Raw genomic sequence first — 18,368 nt, forward strand, 5'->3', positions numbered from 1 at the left:
AAGCAAACTCCCTGCTGCTCTGGGGGAATCAGGATCCATATCTGAACTTTTCAGGTCAGGCCTTTCCTTGATTCCTAAAAAAATCCCACGCAAAGAAAGAAACCAAGGCAAGGAAGAGATCATAGAGCTCCCAGCACATCCTGAGGGGACCGTTTTCTCCAGCTCTTCCTCCTTCTTTCTTACCTCCTTGCTTCCAGCAGATAGATCCCACCTGGATATGACACCCCCCATGGCTTTGCTCTCCTTTTTGCATGTCCTGACCCATTAATTTGGCTCTCATGGTCACAGCCCAGTTCCACACTATTGTATCTCAAGCCAGATTTCCCCATGAGAAGATGGTGCAGATCAAAAGAAGGAGAAAAAGCGAAGGGGAACAGAAATGAGCCTCATAGAAAAGAGGCCAAAGCTGGAAAGTTCTTCCTCTACCAGCAGTGATGCCCAGACTGAGGAATTCAGGGCCCAGAGCCAGAGGGCTTTACTGGGAATCCTCCTCCTTGACATCTGCAGAACAAAAGAATAAGTATCAGAGGGGTAGCTAAGTTAGTCTGTATCCACAAAAACAACAAGGAGTCCAGTGGCAACTTAAAGACTAACAGATATATTTGGGCATAAGCTTTTGTGGGTAAAAAGTCCACTTCTTCAGATGCATGCCACCGGATTCCTCGTCGTTTTTAAAATAATAAGAACATCCACAATGCTGGATGAATTTAAAGGACTCAGGGAATGAGATACTCTGTCTTCACTAATATCCATGTGGTCAGTTCCAGTCCTGGGCTAAATTGGGATGGTGTTGGACTGCATCATTAAAGTGGATTGGAAATGGAGGACATAGTCTTTCATCTCTAGGTGGCATGTTTAGATCCAGCTCATTAACCAGGTCTCAGGGGCTTGGATACAGATCACATAACCTCTCCATCACTGGTTGAAATTCAGTCCTACATCAGAGAGGACTGAATGCCTAGAGTTGTGCAGGAATGAGATGTGGAGCTTTGTACCACTAGGGTAAACATCACATGGGGAAACTGAGCAGCAGCAGGTGCAGTGATGTGTCCAGTGTCACACAACAGGTCAGTGGCAGAGCAAGGAATAGTACACATCTGTTCTACTTATGGGCCCCTGCTCTAACCATTCAATATGCTGCCCCTATGAGGGTGTATTCATGCCACACCTACCTGAGCTGCAGGGGGCGTTGTATTCTGTAATCACACTGTCACCTGTATAAGAGAGGAGAATTTGCTGTGAAATGCAGAAATGCACAAGACCCGGAGCTTGCTCCCCTTCAGGACAGCAATCTCTAGTGACTGCAGTTCCCTGTCACATTCTCTTCAGTGCCTACGTGGCAGGACAAGCATCTTCCCAACATCCCTTGGGAAAGGAGAGTGACCAGTGGCCACTGGGGTTACTACAATACTCATGAGATGCATAAACTTAAATTCTGCCTCCAGATTAGTCAGGGTTTGTAGCGTTAAAGTCCCTTTAAATGTATAGCTAGGCTAAAGTCCCATTCCTATCTCATTAAACAAGAGCCTAATATTGCCAGGAGACTTGAGGAGCTGGAGGTGACAGAGCAGATTAACAAAAAAGCCCCATTTCTACGAGTCCTGAGTTAAGAGCCAGAGCAGGCCACAATTGCACTGAGTTTGCTTTTCTCCACATCACAAAACCAACATGGTGACAGCCTGCCTGTGCTCAAGAGAGGAACAAGGCATGATCAAGGCAATATGCAAGTCAAGTCTGGGAGGTTGTATGTGGCAGCCCCAGGACTGGAACAACACGGGGTTCGCAAGGCACGACGGAGAGGAAGGGGCAGAGCTGTGTGTGTGGACAGAGGAGAGGTTGGTGACTTACCTCTCTGACAGTGAGATCGTACCTGGCTGGTAATAATCATAGACCATCACTGTCGCTGGCTTCAGGTTCTGCACTTCGATCTCTTTTTTCACTGAGATGTTGAAGCTGATTGGCGACTTGTCCAGCTAAGGAAGAACAATGAAAGGAATGAGGAAGATTATGATCATGCTCACCCCAATCCCAACTGTGTCTCCACAGTGTCAGGTCTCCCATTCACTCTCTCCTGCTCATCTTTAGCCCCAGCTGTACCCACCACCCTGTGCTCCCTGGTTGTCTCACGTGCACCCACCTACTCCGTGTTGAACAGATAGAGCCCTGCACTGCACTCACCTCCTCCAGGTAGATGGTGACTTTGCTGGGCTCGACCTCCGTCTTCTTCACCAGGGGCATCTTCTCCAGCTGCCAGGGAGCAGGAGAGATGAGCACAGTTTAGCATCAGCTCATTGGACTTTACTGTGAACTCATACATGCCAGTATCAGTGAGGGGTTCATGGTGTTACATCCGTGTAAAACTGTGGTGAGTGACATCACAGCCAGGCCCAATGAGTCTCATGGCCCCAGCCTATGGAGGGTGTCACACTCTACAGACCCCCCGTCCTCCCTTGACTGTATTTCACAAATCCCTTTGCTCCATTAGATAAACAAATTCTGCCTCATGGATGTGGGAGGGGGCAGCAAGTTTTCCAACACATGAGAATGCTGCAAAACTTGCTGCCCCCACCCCATCCATGAGGCAGAATATGGCTTTCCTGATTATGACAGCACTGGGTTTGTAGGGAGAACATAGGATACAAGGTGGGGGCCTCTGTCAGGTTTAGAACATACCCCCATAAACAAATGGAGGCCAGCTCGATCTCTTCAGCAGGAACACTGAACAGAGCTTCCTGGTTTCCTTCTGGTATAGTGTGACATGTCCCATAGTGACTTCCTTGGAATCAGTGTTGCCTTAGGACATATCCCTAGACATCGTGACAGACCGCATGGCAATGCTATTTTCAGATATACTGGGATGTGTCGTGGTGCAACTCCCTTGGATTCAGTGTTGCCTCGTGATGTAACTGAGAACATGGCCAATCTTTGCATTTAGTGGAGTCTCAATATACAGTATGTACCATGGGTGGAGATCTCTCCATAAACTGTCCTGAAGCGCTGGTGGTTTCTGACTGAGTCATGCATGGTACATAGGGTCCCTGTATGATCGGGGAAGGACAGCTGGGGTGGGGATATCTCACCTTCTTCAAGGACTTCTTCACGGGGATGAACCCTGAGAGCATCGTCACCTCTATCAGGGCCATGTTGCTACTCTCCCGATCTCCGATGTAGCTGAAGGAAGATGGGAGAGAAGGTGCAATGAGAGGGATGGTCAGTGTAACAGTCCTTGGAGTGGGTGATGAAGAAAAGTTGACTCCCCTCCAGCCAATCGAAGAGAGAGCGAGAAACCCCTCCCTCGTACTCTCTACCCTGCCTTGTCAGCGTGTCCATCTTGAAGTAACACCGGTCAGTCAGGGTTCATGTTTCACTCTCCCCTGTCTCAATCTCCATTTCCCAGGGATGGGGTCACTGAGCAAGAAGTGATAAAATATCTTAGGCTCCATAGCTGGTGATAGGCCTGGTCCCCAGCCTCTCAGCTCCTGCCATTTAGCCTCAGGAGGGAGAACGGGTGAAGCTGTTTGAGGTCAGAGCAGCTGTGGTCTCAGGAGTATGGAAAGTATGGACCAGGATATTCCCCATCCAGAAGATTGAACATGGGTGGAACTGGACTCTCTCCTCCCTCCATGTGTTCCCTCTCTTCCACAATGCTCTCGTGATTCTCACACAGAGCAGAGGGGTTGCCTGAGGACTGTCCTGAACAGCCATGTCCTGCCTATAGACTCTGCAGCAGCAGGGGAGCTTCTGCTCCTAGAGGCCCATTATGGGTGTGATGCTCACTGCTTATGGCTCCATGAGCTGCTTCATGCTGATTGAGATCTCTGGGAGGTTACTTGAGACCCTGAGCATGATGCAAGTTGACCCCTTCTCCTGAGTAAAAGAAAATCTGCAGCTGCTGTCTCCTAGTCCCCTCCTCCCTGCCTTCCTCCCATTTCTGGACATATTATAAGGGCTGGCACAATATGGAAGAAGCACGGGAAGAGAATGTCAGACAGTGCATCTCAGTCCTCACTGCCACAGAGCTCCATTGGGCAGCTTTTCATGGGGTTGCCAATGTTGCCCCAGCCCTGTTGCAGAAAAGGGAGCCAGGGGAGACACAACACAGAAGCAGCACAGGCAGGGATCCCATACCTGACTTGCACGTAGAGGTCAAAGCATTTCCTGGCAGCACGGTTGCACTCCTCAGGTACTGTCTTCACATCCAGGACAAAGGTTGCTTTGCTCTCTGGGGGTGGGACGTTATAGCGCAATGTCGTCTGGGGGGAAGAATTTGTCTATGTAGTGCCCTGGGGGCTCGCTATGTAAACAGACCCATCTACACCACAGGCTTCTCACCAGTTTGTCACCAGCTGGTACCTGGCTGACCCTACACAAGCGTCTGTGTCCAAATACAACATGGTTAACCTATAGAGCCAAATGCATCCCTGGCATAAGGCCTCTGCTTTAATGGTTACACCAAGGATAACTCTGTGGTGAAGCTGCTCATGAGCCTGGCTTTGCACAGCTGTTAGATGGTAGCTGAGTTCTAAGGATATAGGCAGGACTAACTGTGTTAGTGTATCAGACGTTGTCAGATATTAGAGACAAGGTGGGTGAGGTAATATCTTTTATTGGACCAATTTCTGTTGGTGAGAGACAAGGTTTCGAGGTACATAGTGCTCTTCTTCAGGTCTGGGAAATGTATTCAGGCCTGGTCTACACTAGGAAATTAGGTTGGTATCATTAGGTTGCTCAGGGGTGTGAAAAAATCCACAACCCTGAGTGATGCAGATAAACCGATCTAAGCCCCAGCGTAGACAGTGCTATATCAATCGAAGAATTCTCCTGTTGACATAGGTACTGCATCTCAGGGAGAAGGAGTACCTACGCTGATAGGAGAAACTTTCCTGTCTGTATAGGTAGCATCTTCACTGACACTCAACAGCAGCGCAGCTGTAGTGTTTTAAGTGTAGACAAGCCCTCAGAGTATCAGCTAAATACAAGTTTGAACAGATCCTTTAAAATAAGTACTTAACACATATTTCAAGGGACCATTCAAGGTGAAGAGTCCAGTTAACACCTCTCCAGTCATAGGCAGAAAAGGGAAAAAAAGCTGGGAGGAAGCGGGGGATTAGGAGTTATAGATTGTTGTAATAAGGCATAAATCTAGTATTTTGATTCCATGTTTGTTTTTTAGCATCTAGCAAAGCCAAGTTATGAGGTTAAGCTCCCAGGCTCATTTCAGAAAGTGCAGATTTCCTTTGAGGACAAGGACTGAGAGGTCAGATACGGAGTGATTGCTTTGTAAGAAGTGTTCTCCCACAGGTGTTAGGGTCTTTTGTCTTTTATCATTTTCCTTGTGAGTTCATTTGAGAGTGTAGTGATTGTCTGGTCTCACCCACACAGTTGTTAATGGGGCGTTTAGTGCACTGGATGAGGTACACCACATGTTGTGATAGCCATATGTAGGACCCAGGGGTCCTGAAAGGTGTGTTGTGGGGGTGCTACGCAACTAAAGATATTATCTCACCCAGCTTGTCTTTCAGCGTACCATGGTTAGACAGCTCTCCTCCATTCCCCATCTCTGTATGAGATGACATCCCCAAGGGACATGCATCATGGAGAAGGTAGCCACAGTCCTCACCCCATCAACCTTGTTACAAGGATTATTGGGACTTGATGCAGGAACCATGGGTGAAATTATATGGCCTGTGTTCTGCAGGAGGTTTATCATAGCTGCATAGAATCTAGGAACAAAGAACCGCTCATATTCTCCCAGAACATACCAGGGCACAGCACAGTAGTTGTGGATGGGTCAGCAGGGCTGACGTGCTCCTGCAGGGAAATGCTGTTGAGTGGAGGCACTCAAGCCACGTTTGTTGTAACTACTTCTAGTGACCATGCCAAAGTCCTCTGAGACTCAACCTTTAGTATAGACAGGGTCAAAGGCAGACCCAGACACAGAATAAAGACCGACAGATACAGAGTTGGGCCAAATCCTGCTCCCCTGGGAGTCAGGGCAAAACTCCTAGTGATTCCAATGGGCCGTCACTCACCTGCACGTACACACAGCCATTCCCGACTGCCTGCACCACGTACTCCCCTGGGACTTGATGGAGAGATGCCTGCTGCAGCACCAGCTGGTTCTTCTTATCCACGTGAAACTCCTGCTGGGAGCCCTCCTTGGATTTCACCGTCACCGTTACCCCTTCTGCTTCGTGATACGTCAGGGCTGCGTATCTGGCCAAGGCCTGAAGGGCAACCACCGTGTCCTGGGGAAAGAGAGATAGGCACCTCACTGTATGTGTCACGTCTTTGCAATCAAGAGTCAACACTTTGGAGTGATGGGGCCTGTGCATTGTGGGGCACTTGCACCAGCATGCATACTCCAGCCCTGATTCCAGTGTCAAGATCCCAACTCTCAGCTCACAAACAAACAAGATCTACATCATCCAGGCCACAAGCTGCCAGATTCCCATCCCCAGCCCTCATTACAGCATGATCCTCAGCACAGGTCACCAGCATGGGGATTGACACTCCGACCCTCCAAGCACTGCAGGTTACTTGTATCCCCCCCTTTAGGGTTTCATTGCCAGGTTAGGCTCATGGCCCCTGATTCCCCAAGCATGCAGGGTCTCTCTCTCACTCCATTTTTGAGGGAGCCGGGTGGTACCTGAGTGGAGGCAAAGCCCCCATTGGGGTTCTGTTGTTTGATGAGCCAGCGCACAGTCTCGGAGATAGCTGCGATTTCTGCAGCTGACACCTCTGGCTTCGAAATGTAAGCTAGGAGGATGTAGGCCTCTGTCTCAATTAATGAAGAATCTTTCACCACTTCTTCAGAGGAGTCCTCATCATTTTCCTGGGGTGGGTTCTCTCCTGAGGTGGGAGGAAAACAGTGGAGGAGAATATACGTCTGACAGAACAGCAGATTACTATGTTCTGGAGCTCCTGGGGTCCCCCAAATCCAGATGATAGTAGCCTTGCAATGGAGGGTTGTTTGTATTTAAAGTGCAGTTCTCCTCTGAACAGTGACTATGTGAAAATGGCCTCTTCTCACTCAGGAGCTTTGCTCCATGACTTCAGTGGTAACAATAACATGTTTTTCAAACCCATCTGCCCTGCAGAGCCAGCACGGCTCAGACAGAGAGAGCAGGATTCCAGTCCTTCCTGTACATCCATGGAATTATTCAGTAAGGTCCTATCAGGGACACAAGAACAAACCCACAGAAGACTAGGGAGCTGCCCTGGCATCAGTGAGGTCACTGGATCTTCGTAGCAAATGATGATGTGAGAGAAGGAAAGGGCCCAACTTGACTCTCAGAGCCATGAGAGTGTTTTCAGGGCTGGCAGGTCGAAACAAAAACTTTCCAATGAAACCCATGTAATGCTTAATCACTGAGAGACAGACGTGGGAACCTACTATGCGAACAGTAGAGTCATTATTCAGAGCAGGCCATGCATTTTAAGGAAGAGATACAAAACAAGAAAAAAGCTTTTACAGTGACTCGTTTAGGTGAAGGCTGTGCAGACCTCTCTACGACAGGCTAGAAAACAGAGCTAGAAAGGGCAGAAGCTGGTAGCTCTTTGGGCCACATTGTGGTCTCAGGGTACGTCTGCACCACAGTTAAACACATGCAGCTTGTCTGGGTCAGCTGACTCGAGCTCAAAGGGCTCAGAGTGTGGAGCTGTAAAACTGTGGTGTAAATGTTTGGGCTTGGGCTGGAGCCCAGGCTCTGGGACCCTCTCACCTTGTGGGGTCCCAGAGCTCAGGCTGGCTGTTTTATAGGAAAGCCTAGTAGCCTAAGTCCCTCTTACCAGCTCTCCCCTCACTTCTAAGAAACGCTTCAAGAACTTCATGTGAGTAAGGTAAGAATATATGGAATCTGGTAACAACTATATCTGGACATCGTTAACTGGAAGGTCTTTGGGGTCAGTAACTGTAGTCGCACCTCGGACAAGACATAGAATTTGATTTTAAACTAACAGAACCTACTAGAGATTTTAATAAGCCTGTAGGTCCATATAGCAACACATCCCCAACATGATTTCCATGTGGCCTTTGTTCACACAGAAAGGACAAAATCCTAAAGAGCTGATTCTGCAATGTGCAGAGAACTCTGGCCACCATTAAAGCTGACAGAAGTTGGGGGCCCTCTCTACCTTCCAATTGCTACCTTCTAATCCTGACGTTTTCATTCAGACTAACCTCCCACTGGCTTCACTGAGAATTTGATGCTGCAAAGACTAAGTAAAAACCAAGTAAAGACAATAGAGTTTGGCCCACTGACTCTAGGTTCTATAATTTGCTTAATTATATTTATATGAGATATTTACCATGGCAACTAATAATGTTCTGGCAGGAAAGATTTGTGATTAGCTACTTCCAAGGTGACACAAGTGGAACAGTTTTTCCAAGAAGTAGCAGAGGGTTTTCTGGAGTCAATACAACTCCATCTGACCCACAGTTTATCTCTGAGGTCTTTCAATAAGAGGTTCTGGCTTCAACTACTTGGCTGCCAATTGTAATTATATTCATTAAGTGAACAGAAACCACCAGCGAGTGAAACCAAAGGAGGAAGAGAAAGAAAGTTCTGTTTCAGGACAGCAATGGATACAGCCCTCAAATGTAGTCTAAGGTCTCTAAAAATTACTCAGGGAGCATTAAAATGCTTGGACAGACTAGGCAGAATGCACAGCCAGAGAGCTATGATTTTCTCCTCTCACATCGGTTTGACTCTGGTGTAACTCCATTGTTCTTGGTGGAGATACTCCCAATTTAGTTCAGTGCAAATGAAGCTGAATGAACCCGTCGCTCATTAACTATATGGTGTAAATTTACAGTGTGCCACATCCTGAGGTCTTTGTTCAGTTCTTACTGGGTGGGATTCTCAGAAGCACCTAATCAGGAACACAGAAGTCTAACAAATTCTCCAGCTTTTAGTTCATACTCAGGCAGATCTCCTACTGACTTCACTTCAGTGGGCAGGGGGATGCCCGACTAATAGCAAAACAAACTGAATAAGGACCTCAGGATTTGGCCCATGGACATCCCAGGAAGTTGGCAGTGCTCAGAACTTGTCAGGATCAGGTGTCACCAACAGCCAGAGTAATTTCCTTTGGGAACAAGTAGCTACTAAAAGAAGCCACCATACCAAGTTGGTCAGCCTGTTGGTCTAGCAGCTCCAGGAGCTGTTGCCTTGTCTCCATGTCCTTGGCCAGTGTGAAGACATAAGCCATCAAGGCTTGGGCGTAGGTGCTGTTCACATCGTGTGATGCCTTCTTGAGGCAAAGTAAAGCATCATCCACCATGGTGCCCTTAGAAAGGAACATGAAGATGGTTAGGCCACATATAGCTTCCAGGAACGGTTCTCAATCCCCCAGTCATTCTAATACATCCAAGGAACATGTCCTGGAAGGATCTCCCCTCATGGCCCCAAGTAGAGCTTGGAAACAACCGAAGTAGAGTATATCTCTGTTGGAGTTGGAGGTGTAATTTCCTATTTGGGTAGATATACTCTTACTAGCTCTCACTGAGTGAGCACACCAAAAATAGCAGTGTAGCCACAGAGGCATAAGTGGTGTCCAAGTCTGTATCTTGGGTTTCAAACAGGATCACATGTGAAGCATATGCAAAGTGCTGCCCTGTCACCATGGCAACACTTCTATTTTTAGCACACTAGCTTGATCAGAGCCAGCCAGGTATGTCTGCTTGAGTTGGGAATCACACCCCCAGCTCCATGTAGACTAGACATACCCAGAGGCACAGCGGACAAAGAATCATCCTGGATTTTCCATGAGAAGCATTGTAACCTGGGACAGGACTCCGGCCATGTGTGGTCACTTCTGTACAGCATTCATGTCAGGTGGATGTACCCAGTAATATTCCTGGAAAAATATTTTCAAACCTGCATGTCTAAGATGAGGCTCCTAAATAGAAGTTACCTGATTTTCAGAGGCATTGAGCACTCCCTGTTCCCTTTGAAGTCAATGGGAGTGGTGGGAGTACTGCAGCATGGAAAACTGAGCCTTTTTTTATTAAGGACCCTAACGTTCAGCACCCAGGTTTGGAAGTTCTGCTGCTTGGCTCTTTAATATTGAGTCCCAGGGCCAGATTTTCAAGTCAGCATTAACTGAGTTTCTGGTTTTGTATCTGCAGCTTTGCAGGCACACTTGAAGCCAGTTGGGTATCTAAGCACCTGATAGCACCCATGAAACCAGTAGCTAAATGTTTAAATGATAGCCGAACATGCGCCCCCACGTAACTGTAGGTGCAAAACTATACCTCTGATTATTTACATCACAATTTACAGGTGCAAGAATGAAGGCCAGTGCTGACAGTCTCGCCCACAGCCTATTAATTCCAGTCTCCTAATAGCAAAACAAACTGAATAAGTATGTTAGGATACTAGCAGTTCCCATATTTAATTAAGTTATTTCCCTAGGAAGCATGGATCAGATATTGCATCTTGCATTGGGTAGGTGGAAACTATTTGTATGTTATGTTTTTTCCCAAGGAAGTTTGACTTTCACACACAGAGCCTGGTTTCCAGGTAGAACCCTGCTGTTTATTAGGGATGGGGGATTTCTTATGGCTCAAGCACAGGACTGTGAGATAAGGCCACTGGGTTCATTTCCTGACTCTGCCACTGACTTGTTGTACAATCTTGGGCAAGTCACATGATTTCTCTCTGTGCCAGTTTCCCATCTATAAAAAGCAGATTGTACTTGCCTGCCTCAGTGGAGGATTCTGAGGCTTGATTCATAGGTGGAACATGGTTTGGGCTGTACAATGTGTTATCACTATAACCCGATATTTCAGTCAAGTGACCCAGGCAAAAGAAGATCAAATTATCTTGGTCCTCCAGTCCCATGGTGACAGTCAGCAGCTTTGGGAGGAAATAAGAATCTGGGACTTTGAATTTCGCACAACATCCACCCAGCAGGGGATTGACAGATTCTTCCTCAAAGAGATGCTCTTCACTTCTGAATCAGCAGCCCTTTGCCTTCTCCATGACGTACAAAGCAGAAATGAAGTGGCAGTGGATTTCCCTGACTTGGATCCACCATTCCCTGTATCCTACGGTTCTGGAAGGAGGATGGGTGGAGGGTTCCCCCAACCCCTGTGAACGTTCAGGAGCTACTCACATTCTTCTCCAGGTGGAGTTCCAGCAGCGCGGCAGTGATGTAAGCCGTCAGCGAGATCTCATCGTCCACGCCACCCTGTGGGGTGCACAAAGAAGCAGGCAAAAGAGATGAAACGAGAGCAGAGGGGGCATGCATTACTTCCTTACCATGTGGAAACTGCTTCCAGACATCCCTCAGTAAGAGACATCCCTTTGTCAGATTAATGCTGACACAGAGGGAGCAGTGAGAAGCAACTTGCACTGTGGCCAAATTTTCATGCTTTGCAAATTGGGTTAGAGAAATCTTTAGCCAGAGAGGTTAATGAGAGGAGGTGCAGAGACCCTGTCTCAATACCAGGTTCTGATCTCCCCAGATCATGAGCCCTTTGGATTCTCTTGGTTTATGGGATCCCAGAAAGGATTTGGCTCCAAAGATTCACACAACGCTCCATCCATTGCAGCTTGGAGATTTGCTAGGCTTATAAACAATACAGCTGAGCCTTAAACCTTTTTTCTCCCTCTACCTGAGCCTCCTCAACTCCCTCTCCTGGGAAGCAGATCTGAAAGAATTTCCTCCTTTATATGTGCCTGGGGCTGTCTATGCCACCTAGGATGAGTAAAGAAGAAGCCAGAGCTCTGTTGAGGGGCTTGAAGGAGTTGGCCTGACTTCCTTACTACTGACAGTCCAGGGCAGGGTGTAACCATAACTCCTGGTAGAGCCTGGCTGATCAGGACTATTTGGCCTTATCACAGGATATCTCCTAAGTCAAAATTCTAGTGAAAAATCTCCATCCAGTTCTTATTTGTTCCATTTGGTAAACTAAGTTTCAGAATCGAGCCATGGATGTTTCTTGGACTACTGGTCCTCCAGAAGAAACCAGAAGATCCCAGCAGAGACCAGTGGAAGTTTTCTAATGGCATCTATATGTATTTCTACTGGGGGTGAGCCTTCTGCTGTCCTCATGATACAGAAGTGGCCAGTACTTGAGCTAAAGATGCCCTTGTAGCTTGAAGCACTATTCATGTGGGTGAGAGGATGAAGAGGTGACTAGCAGGGGAGGCAAAAACAGATACTTTAGCCTCAGTCACCAGTCCTTCCTCATTGACCTCCAGCTCAGAGATGTCATCCCAGGTGAATTGAGCCTAGGTGACCCAAGGACCCCTTGGTGCCAACTGGCAGAGGGCATAAGGGGTGCATAAGAGTTACAGGGATCCCCTGGGTCTGACATCTACCCAATAGTTCAACAATGGTAATATGTAAGGTTCCTGCTGAAAGCCAGCAAACCAGTGGTCATCTTTCTCACAGTGAACAGCATGACTTGTCTCACTGTGCAGATAAGGGGGTGCATGCTCTTCTGAAAGTCAGTAACCCACTGGTTGACATAATCGTTATAAAATGTATGGATGGATAATACTTAAGGAGTTATGTGTATGTACACTGAAAATTATGTTTTTAAAGTCTGTGACTCAGGGCTGGTCAGCAGAAAGTAATAGACAGGTTCCTGTTAGGCAGGAGGTAAAGGACGCTTATCTCTCTGTCAAAATATATGTATAGAATGTATTGTCCGCTTCACAGTTGAGGCAAATCTACAGACTGAGCCAAATGCTAATCAATAGATTGTGCAATCAACAAGAAAGGAACATACAGGAAAAAACAACCAGTTTGGGGGGGTGGGGAGCATCATGTTCATCAGTAAAGGCAATGAATTCCTTGAGGATAACTGGGGGTGCAGAGGTATACCTGGCATCTTTCACCTAGGAGGCAAACCGGTAGCATGACTTGTCTCATGAATGGAAGATCCCAGCCAAGCCTGGCTGAAAAATGCTGGAAGGACTTTGGGGTTGAGCACTGCTCTGTAAGAGTTGTTAGTCAAGCCTAGATTCTCAAATGAGTGTTATGATTGTATTTTAGATATAACCTTGTGTTTCCAGTACTCTTGCTTGCTGTCAAGCCAGTCTTTTCTCTTCATTAAATAAACTTTCCCTCGTTTTCACTGTAAACATATCTAAGTGCTGTGTGTTAAGTGGAGCGGAGATCTGAGGTGGAACTGGTAAGCTGGGGCATACAGCTTCTTTGGAAGTAATGTATCTGTGAATTCTGTGTGCCCAGTGGACCAGGGGCTGAACACTCCAGGGGGATGCTCGGTGGGCTGTTGTGTGCCTAACGCTAACCTGCAGAGTGACAGTGAACCTTGCGAAGTCTAAAGGGGAATTCTTGTGTTGCTAGTGGAGTTGGGAGCTGACCCATGGCAGGCACAGACAAGGCTTCCTCATGCTAAGGGAAGTTAGTAGGGAGATGCTTCACAACTCTGTATACTCCAGGAAGCGTCACAGCAATCTATGCTTTACAGGAGTTTCTGCTTCCTCTTGGGGACGTATGGAGAAAGGAGATTGGAGATTTATATCTCTTTGTGGCTGGGTGCAGCCACCCTACCTGAACTACCAGACAGCAGACAGGGAACTTCTCGCTCAGGTCTCTCCAAGGGTAAAGGAACAAGGCAGGGCTGAGCCTGCAGGGCCAATCTGGCATTCAGAGGAGAGCCAGGGAATGTGACAGCTCCACAGTACTCAGAGAGGGAGAGGGAGAGTGGAGCTCCCCATCTCATTGATAGAAAGCTGGCTTGGAGCCTGAGCTGGGCCTTTTCTCTGACAGACTCAGGGAACTCTAGCTGATTAGAAAAGACTTTCTATCTTTTGTTACAAGCTGCGCACAGCAAGGGCTAGATTCTCCGATCACTGAGACTGGCACAAATCTGCAGTAACTCACTCCACTAACATCAGAGCAGCGCTCCACACTCACCCGGGAGTAATGGAGAGTAAAACCCAGGTTTATGGCTCAGGAAATACAGCCTCAGGGAGGTCTCACTTTGCACAAGGCTTATTTGCTGCTTCCCTCCACCAATCTGCAATCAGTTGTTTTACTACAAGTGCTGTTCTATTCTGAAAAGTGACTATATAAAAATGGCCCTTTCTTTGACCAGCTTTCTGCGTGTCCTCAGTCAGAACTGCTGGTTTTGATGCCTTCTTCCGCTAGCCCTACAGAGCTAGCATAGCCCAGAGAGAGAGCTGGGCTCTATTCCTGCCTGTGTGTCATCAGCAGAATGGTTTTCTGAGTCTCTATCATTTACAGCCATGCAAACTTAATGAAAAGGGCTTGCACAGGTATCAATGAGAATGTAATGTGCTCTGCAGAACCTTTATGGCAGGTGATGATGTGAGAGAAGAAAAGAGCCCAAACTGACTCTTTGAGCCTAGAGTGGGCTTTCTGGGGCATTAGTTAGGAAAAAGTATCTGCATTTTGTAAAGAGAGCCCATTTGATGTGGATTCTCCCAGAGACAATGAACATGGCATCCCAGGGTGCTGTTCTGATAGTCACTTTTCAGATTCAGAGGCAATCCCTTGAGGCGATCCAGAGGAGATCAAATCAGTAAGAGAGAGGATACTGATGTTATAAGACACTAGTTTCAATTACAGTTCATTCTAGCTAGCAGTGTGGTGGGAGAGTGCTTCCCTGTGGTGAGTGGGAGCAGAGAGCTGTTCTGTGTGAGCTGTCGGGCACCCAGCTCTCCTCCTCACTACTAGGGTTTCTCCCACTCCTTCACTGTCCATACCTTCAGGGCATTGTTGAAGAGCTTCCCCACACTCTGGAAGCAGCCGTTGGGCAGCTGGTTCTGTCCCAGCCAGCGGACAGCATCCTGTATGTGCTGCTCATTGATGTACAGGTAGGAGCTGGCCTGGCCAAAGGACCGGGCCACAAAAGCCGTCAGCCTGCAAACAGAGAGCAGAGGAGAAAGGATCTTTGTATCTATTGGCCTCAGAAGCAGGAAGGCTCAGACCATTCATACTCCTGGCCATAGGCATGGCTGGATGGCCCCAGTTTTGCTCACTCACCAGGTGTTGCCTTCGGCATCATGCTTCCCAAAGGCACTGTAGGAGCCGTTGTCATGTTTGTAGAGCAGCTGGCGCTGGTAACCTGGGGAAACAGGAGGAATTTGATGGTCTCTCAATCCTGAGGACTTGCAGCACCCCCTGAATTATAGCCAGGAGGTGAATTCCACAGGATTGCCCCACACCTACAGAGAGCATCTCGTTCCCTATCAGATCCTGGCAGCTTGAACAGGTGCCGGAGCCTTAGCACATCCACTGGAGAAGCAAATTCTTGTTCAAAACGCATTTAAATCTGATTTACCCCAAAGGGCTGGTAGGTACCATGCACTGCTGGGATAACCCTCTCGTGTGGGAGACCCTGGTGCAGCGATCTAAGCCCTGGTTTGAGCTCTAGCTGTGAGCAAAAAAATGTTGCCAGAACATGTGAATTTTCAGAAGAGCTGGTTTTACTCTGGTAGCTGTATCTCAGGAACCCCTTCATCAAATGGCCCCAAATTTGGATCACTGACCTTACACCAAATCCCCATGAAGTACACCAGTTTTCAAGGCAATCTGCCTAACTGCATGCATTTTAGAGCACTTAGAACAGTCAAGTTTTAAGCAGAAAGCTGATCTTAATTTTAACTATAGAGGAGTTATCATTCAGTGTAAGTGCTGTTTGTTAAAAAGTATGGTCTTTCCTTCCATGAGGCTTATTTCTTGTGGCATCTTGTTATGGAACAGATCGCCACAGTTCTCCCAATGCCCCTTAATCCTGCCTTGCAGCTCTGTGCTATTCCAGTCCTGGGCTCCCCACACAGCTCTGCCAATGCCCCTCAGCCAAGATGTAGAGCATCTTCCTTATACCAGAGGAGGAGAGAGAAGGGCACTGCTTACCGGTCTTCATGAATTCCAGTGCCTTGTTTCTGATCTCTGGGGTATCCTGTTTTGTCTTCTCCAAGTATTGGAGTACAAAGATGTTTGGAGCAAACAAGACCATGTTCTGTTCACCGCAGCCAAAGGGCAAATGAAGTAGCTGGTGTAAGTTCTGTATGGCTGCGCCCATGATATCCCCTGGAGGTTAAGGATGGAGAGAAAACACATGAGATCAGCTCTATCATCCAGTGTTGGTCCTAACGCTTCTAAATCATGAAGGGAATTTGGATATGCCCTGACATCACATCACGGAACAGAGAGTTGATAATCACTCTCTCTATGGACCTGGTGTGGCTCTTCCCTGATATACTGAGTTTAGCTCTGGACACCACTGCCTAGGTCCTCAGAGGTATTTGGTTCTCCCAACTTCCACTGATTTTGAAGCAAGTTAGGGGCCTAAATACCTTCGAGGATCTGAGCCCACAGCACTAGTAATACATCAATACTCTGCAGGGAATTCAGTGAAAAGCAGGGGTGGATGTAGCCTCCTGATTCAGGGGATGCACTATACTAAACTGCTGTGGGGCACTGAGCACCTGCAGCAGCATATGCCACCCTGGCACCCCAATCCTAATCCCAGCCTGGTGCAGAGGGAAAGCCCCTGGAGGGAGCAGGGCTGGAGCATGAGTCAGCTCTGCACGCCTCTCACAGCAGCAACTCCTGTTCCGTGGGGCTTTGCCCAGCTCTCTGCTCAGGCCGTCGTGACCTGGGAGTGGGCCAAGCTTAGTGGGACAGGAGCTACCACTGCCGGGTGAGTGTGGCTCTCAAAACCACACCACACTCCAGGACCCCTACTCCAGACCAGGCCAGGAGAAGTGTATGTTTGCTTTTTTTCCCACCCTGGTTTTCATAATTTCTGTGGGTGCAGTGGAACTCATGAACCCACATTAGAGCAGCCCCCGGAGAAAGAAATACACTGATTACGGGGTTTGAGGGATTATGTATAAGGAGATACTAATATAACTAAGTCTGTTTCCTTTGGCTAAGCAATAACTCAGGGGAGTGGGGAGATGAAAACCCTCTACAGTTATCTGCAGAGTGGCAATGCCGAGGAGAGAGAGGATTTATTTGTGGCAGAGATTGCCAGAGACTGAAACTGGGATGAAATTTGAGCAAAGGGTGGAATTCTCAGCCTCAGTTTCAAGAAATCTTTCCTAATGTTGAGATCTGTGGCATGGTCTCCCCAAAAGTCTGCCTTTCCCAGTCTAACTGTTTGGGGTCCTTTTCGTTCTGGATAGTTCTTCCGGGAGGGCAGTGGCTCCAGAAAAGGATTCTGGTTTTTTATATAGCTTTCAGGAGCTATAAGTTTCAGCCATGTCTGATGGAGGACTAGTGTTGGTGCAGCATTAGTGCCAGGTGCTGCATGGTATCTTCCCCGAGGGAATAGGGAATGGGTCTTCACCAATGACAGAGACAGTGGCTCGGCCTGATCCTTCCAAGACTCCTTCTGGCAGCTTCAGGGAAACTTCATCAGTAACTGGATTCTCTGAGAGAGACAAAACCCAAGAATTAATAATGTGGGAGATTGGGGAAAGTGGGAATCATGGGCCCAAGGCAGCAGGAGGAGGCACCACTCAGAGAGTGTGAAGAAGGAAGACCCCAAATAAGAAAGTGAAGGTCCTGGCAACATGCCCTGCACATATAAACAGCATGCACTTCTCACCTTGGGGAGCTGCTCCTCACAGCACGGAATCAGCATGGAGTGTAACTGCGGCATGGGCATGGTACTCATGCCTGACAGCGCCTGTCTCTCGGAAGGGACTGGTGCTCGTGGTGCTTACTTTCTGAAAAGTTGCCTCCACTATTTGCGGCCCAGAAATAACATAGAAGCCTCCATTACAAGCCAAAGCAATCAGGGGACTAGTTTATCCATACCTGTAGCACACAGGAAGACATTGTGAGTCTTCTCTTCGAGGACACCACCAGGCTATGGAAGGAAAAGGAGTGTGAGTCTGAAAGGAGATGACAGAAAGGCAAACCGCTGTCCCAGTGCCAGCCTGTCTGTGCCTGAAGGGGGCTACTCACCCCTTGATATCTCATTTCCCTTCCGTAACCCCACTGCCTGAGTGCCACTGTATCTGTGCCCAAGGAGAACGAATCTCGCCCCACCACCTGGCCCTGCTGTCCTGGTGCTGGTCTATCTGTGCTTGAGGGGCTGATGTCCCCCTGCAGCTCCACTTCCCTCTCTGACCCTGCTATCCCAGGGCTGGACCCTCCTGTTGCCTTTCAAGTCTGACTGACCTTGACAAGCAGGGATCGTACCACCGTGTCGGTACGTCCCTGTGGGGGCGTCACGGCAATCACATTGCTGCACAGATCATGTGACTCCTGTGCCTCAGCGCTCACGGTGACATTCACCTTGCCTGGGGAGGCGACAGGAGAGCATCACTGAGGGCTCAGAGCCAAAACTGGCAAAGGGGAGGGGGCAAAAGAAATATATGGGCAGACAGATAGACATTCAAATT

At 48.0% G+C, this 18,368-nt stretch overlaps 1 protein-coding gene across 1 annotated transcript in view; it reads right to left on the reverse strand.

Annotated features, from left to right (window-relative positions):
* Nucleotides 1-466: 466 nt before the first annotated feature.
* Nucleotides 467-18,368, reverse strand: part of LOC115644505 (alpha-2-macroglobulin-like protein 1) — a 55,683-nt gene continuing 37,781 nt past the window's right edge. Inside the window, exons 22-37 of the mRNA XM_030548940.1 lie at nucleotides 18,145-18,266; nucleotides 17,779-17,830; nucleotides 17,306-17,389; nucleotides 15,865-16,041; nucleotides 14,992-15,073; nucleotides 14,712-14,868; nucleotides 11,122-11,196; nucleotides 9,129-9,291; nucleotides 6,650-6,852; nucleotides 6,033-6,248; nucleotides 4,129-4,253; nucleotides 3,081-3,171; nucleotides 2,179-2,247; nucleotides 1,871-1,973; nucleotides 1,173-1,214; nucleotides 467-501 (exon numbers count right to left, since the gene is read on the reverse strand). Coding sequence (XP_030404800.1) covers nucleotides 476-501; nucleotides 1,173-1,214; nucleotides 1,871-1,973; nucleotides 2,179-2,247; nucleotides 3,081-3,171; nucleotides 4,129-4,253; nucleotides 6,033-6,248; nucleotides 6,650-6,852; nucleotides 9,129-9,291; nucleotides 11,122-11,196; nucleotides 14,712-14,868; nucleotides 14,992-15,073; nucleotides 15,865-16,041; nucleotides 17,306-17,389; nucleotides 17,779-17,830; nucleotides 18,145-18,266 — 1,787 coding nt within the window. The 3' untranslated portion in view covers nucleotides 467-475. The remainder of the gene's footprint in view (nucleotides 502-1,172; nucleotides 1,215-1,870; nucleotides 1,974-2,178; nucleotides 2,248-3,080; nucleotides 3,172-4,128; nucleotides 4,254-6,032; nucleotides 6,249-6,649; nucleotides 6,853-9,128; nucleotides 9,292-11,121; nucleotides 11,197-14,711; nucleotides 14,869-14,991; nucleotides 15,074-15,864; nucleotides 16,042-17,305; nucleotides 17,390-17,778; nucleotides 17,831-18,144; nucleotides 18,267-18,368) is intronic.

The sequence above is a fragment of the Gopherus evgoodei genome, chromosome 1 (genome assembly GCF_007399415.2).
Source record: "Gopherus evgoodei ecotype Sinaloan lineage chromosome 1, rGopEvg1_v1.p, whole genome shotgun sequence".
Taxonomy (NCBI): Eukaryota; Metazoa; Chordata; order Testudines; family Testudinidae; genus Gopherus; species Gopherus evgoodei.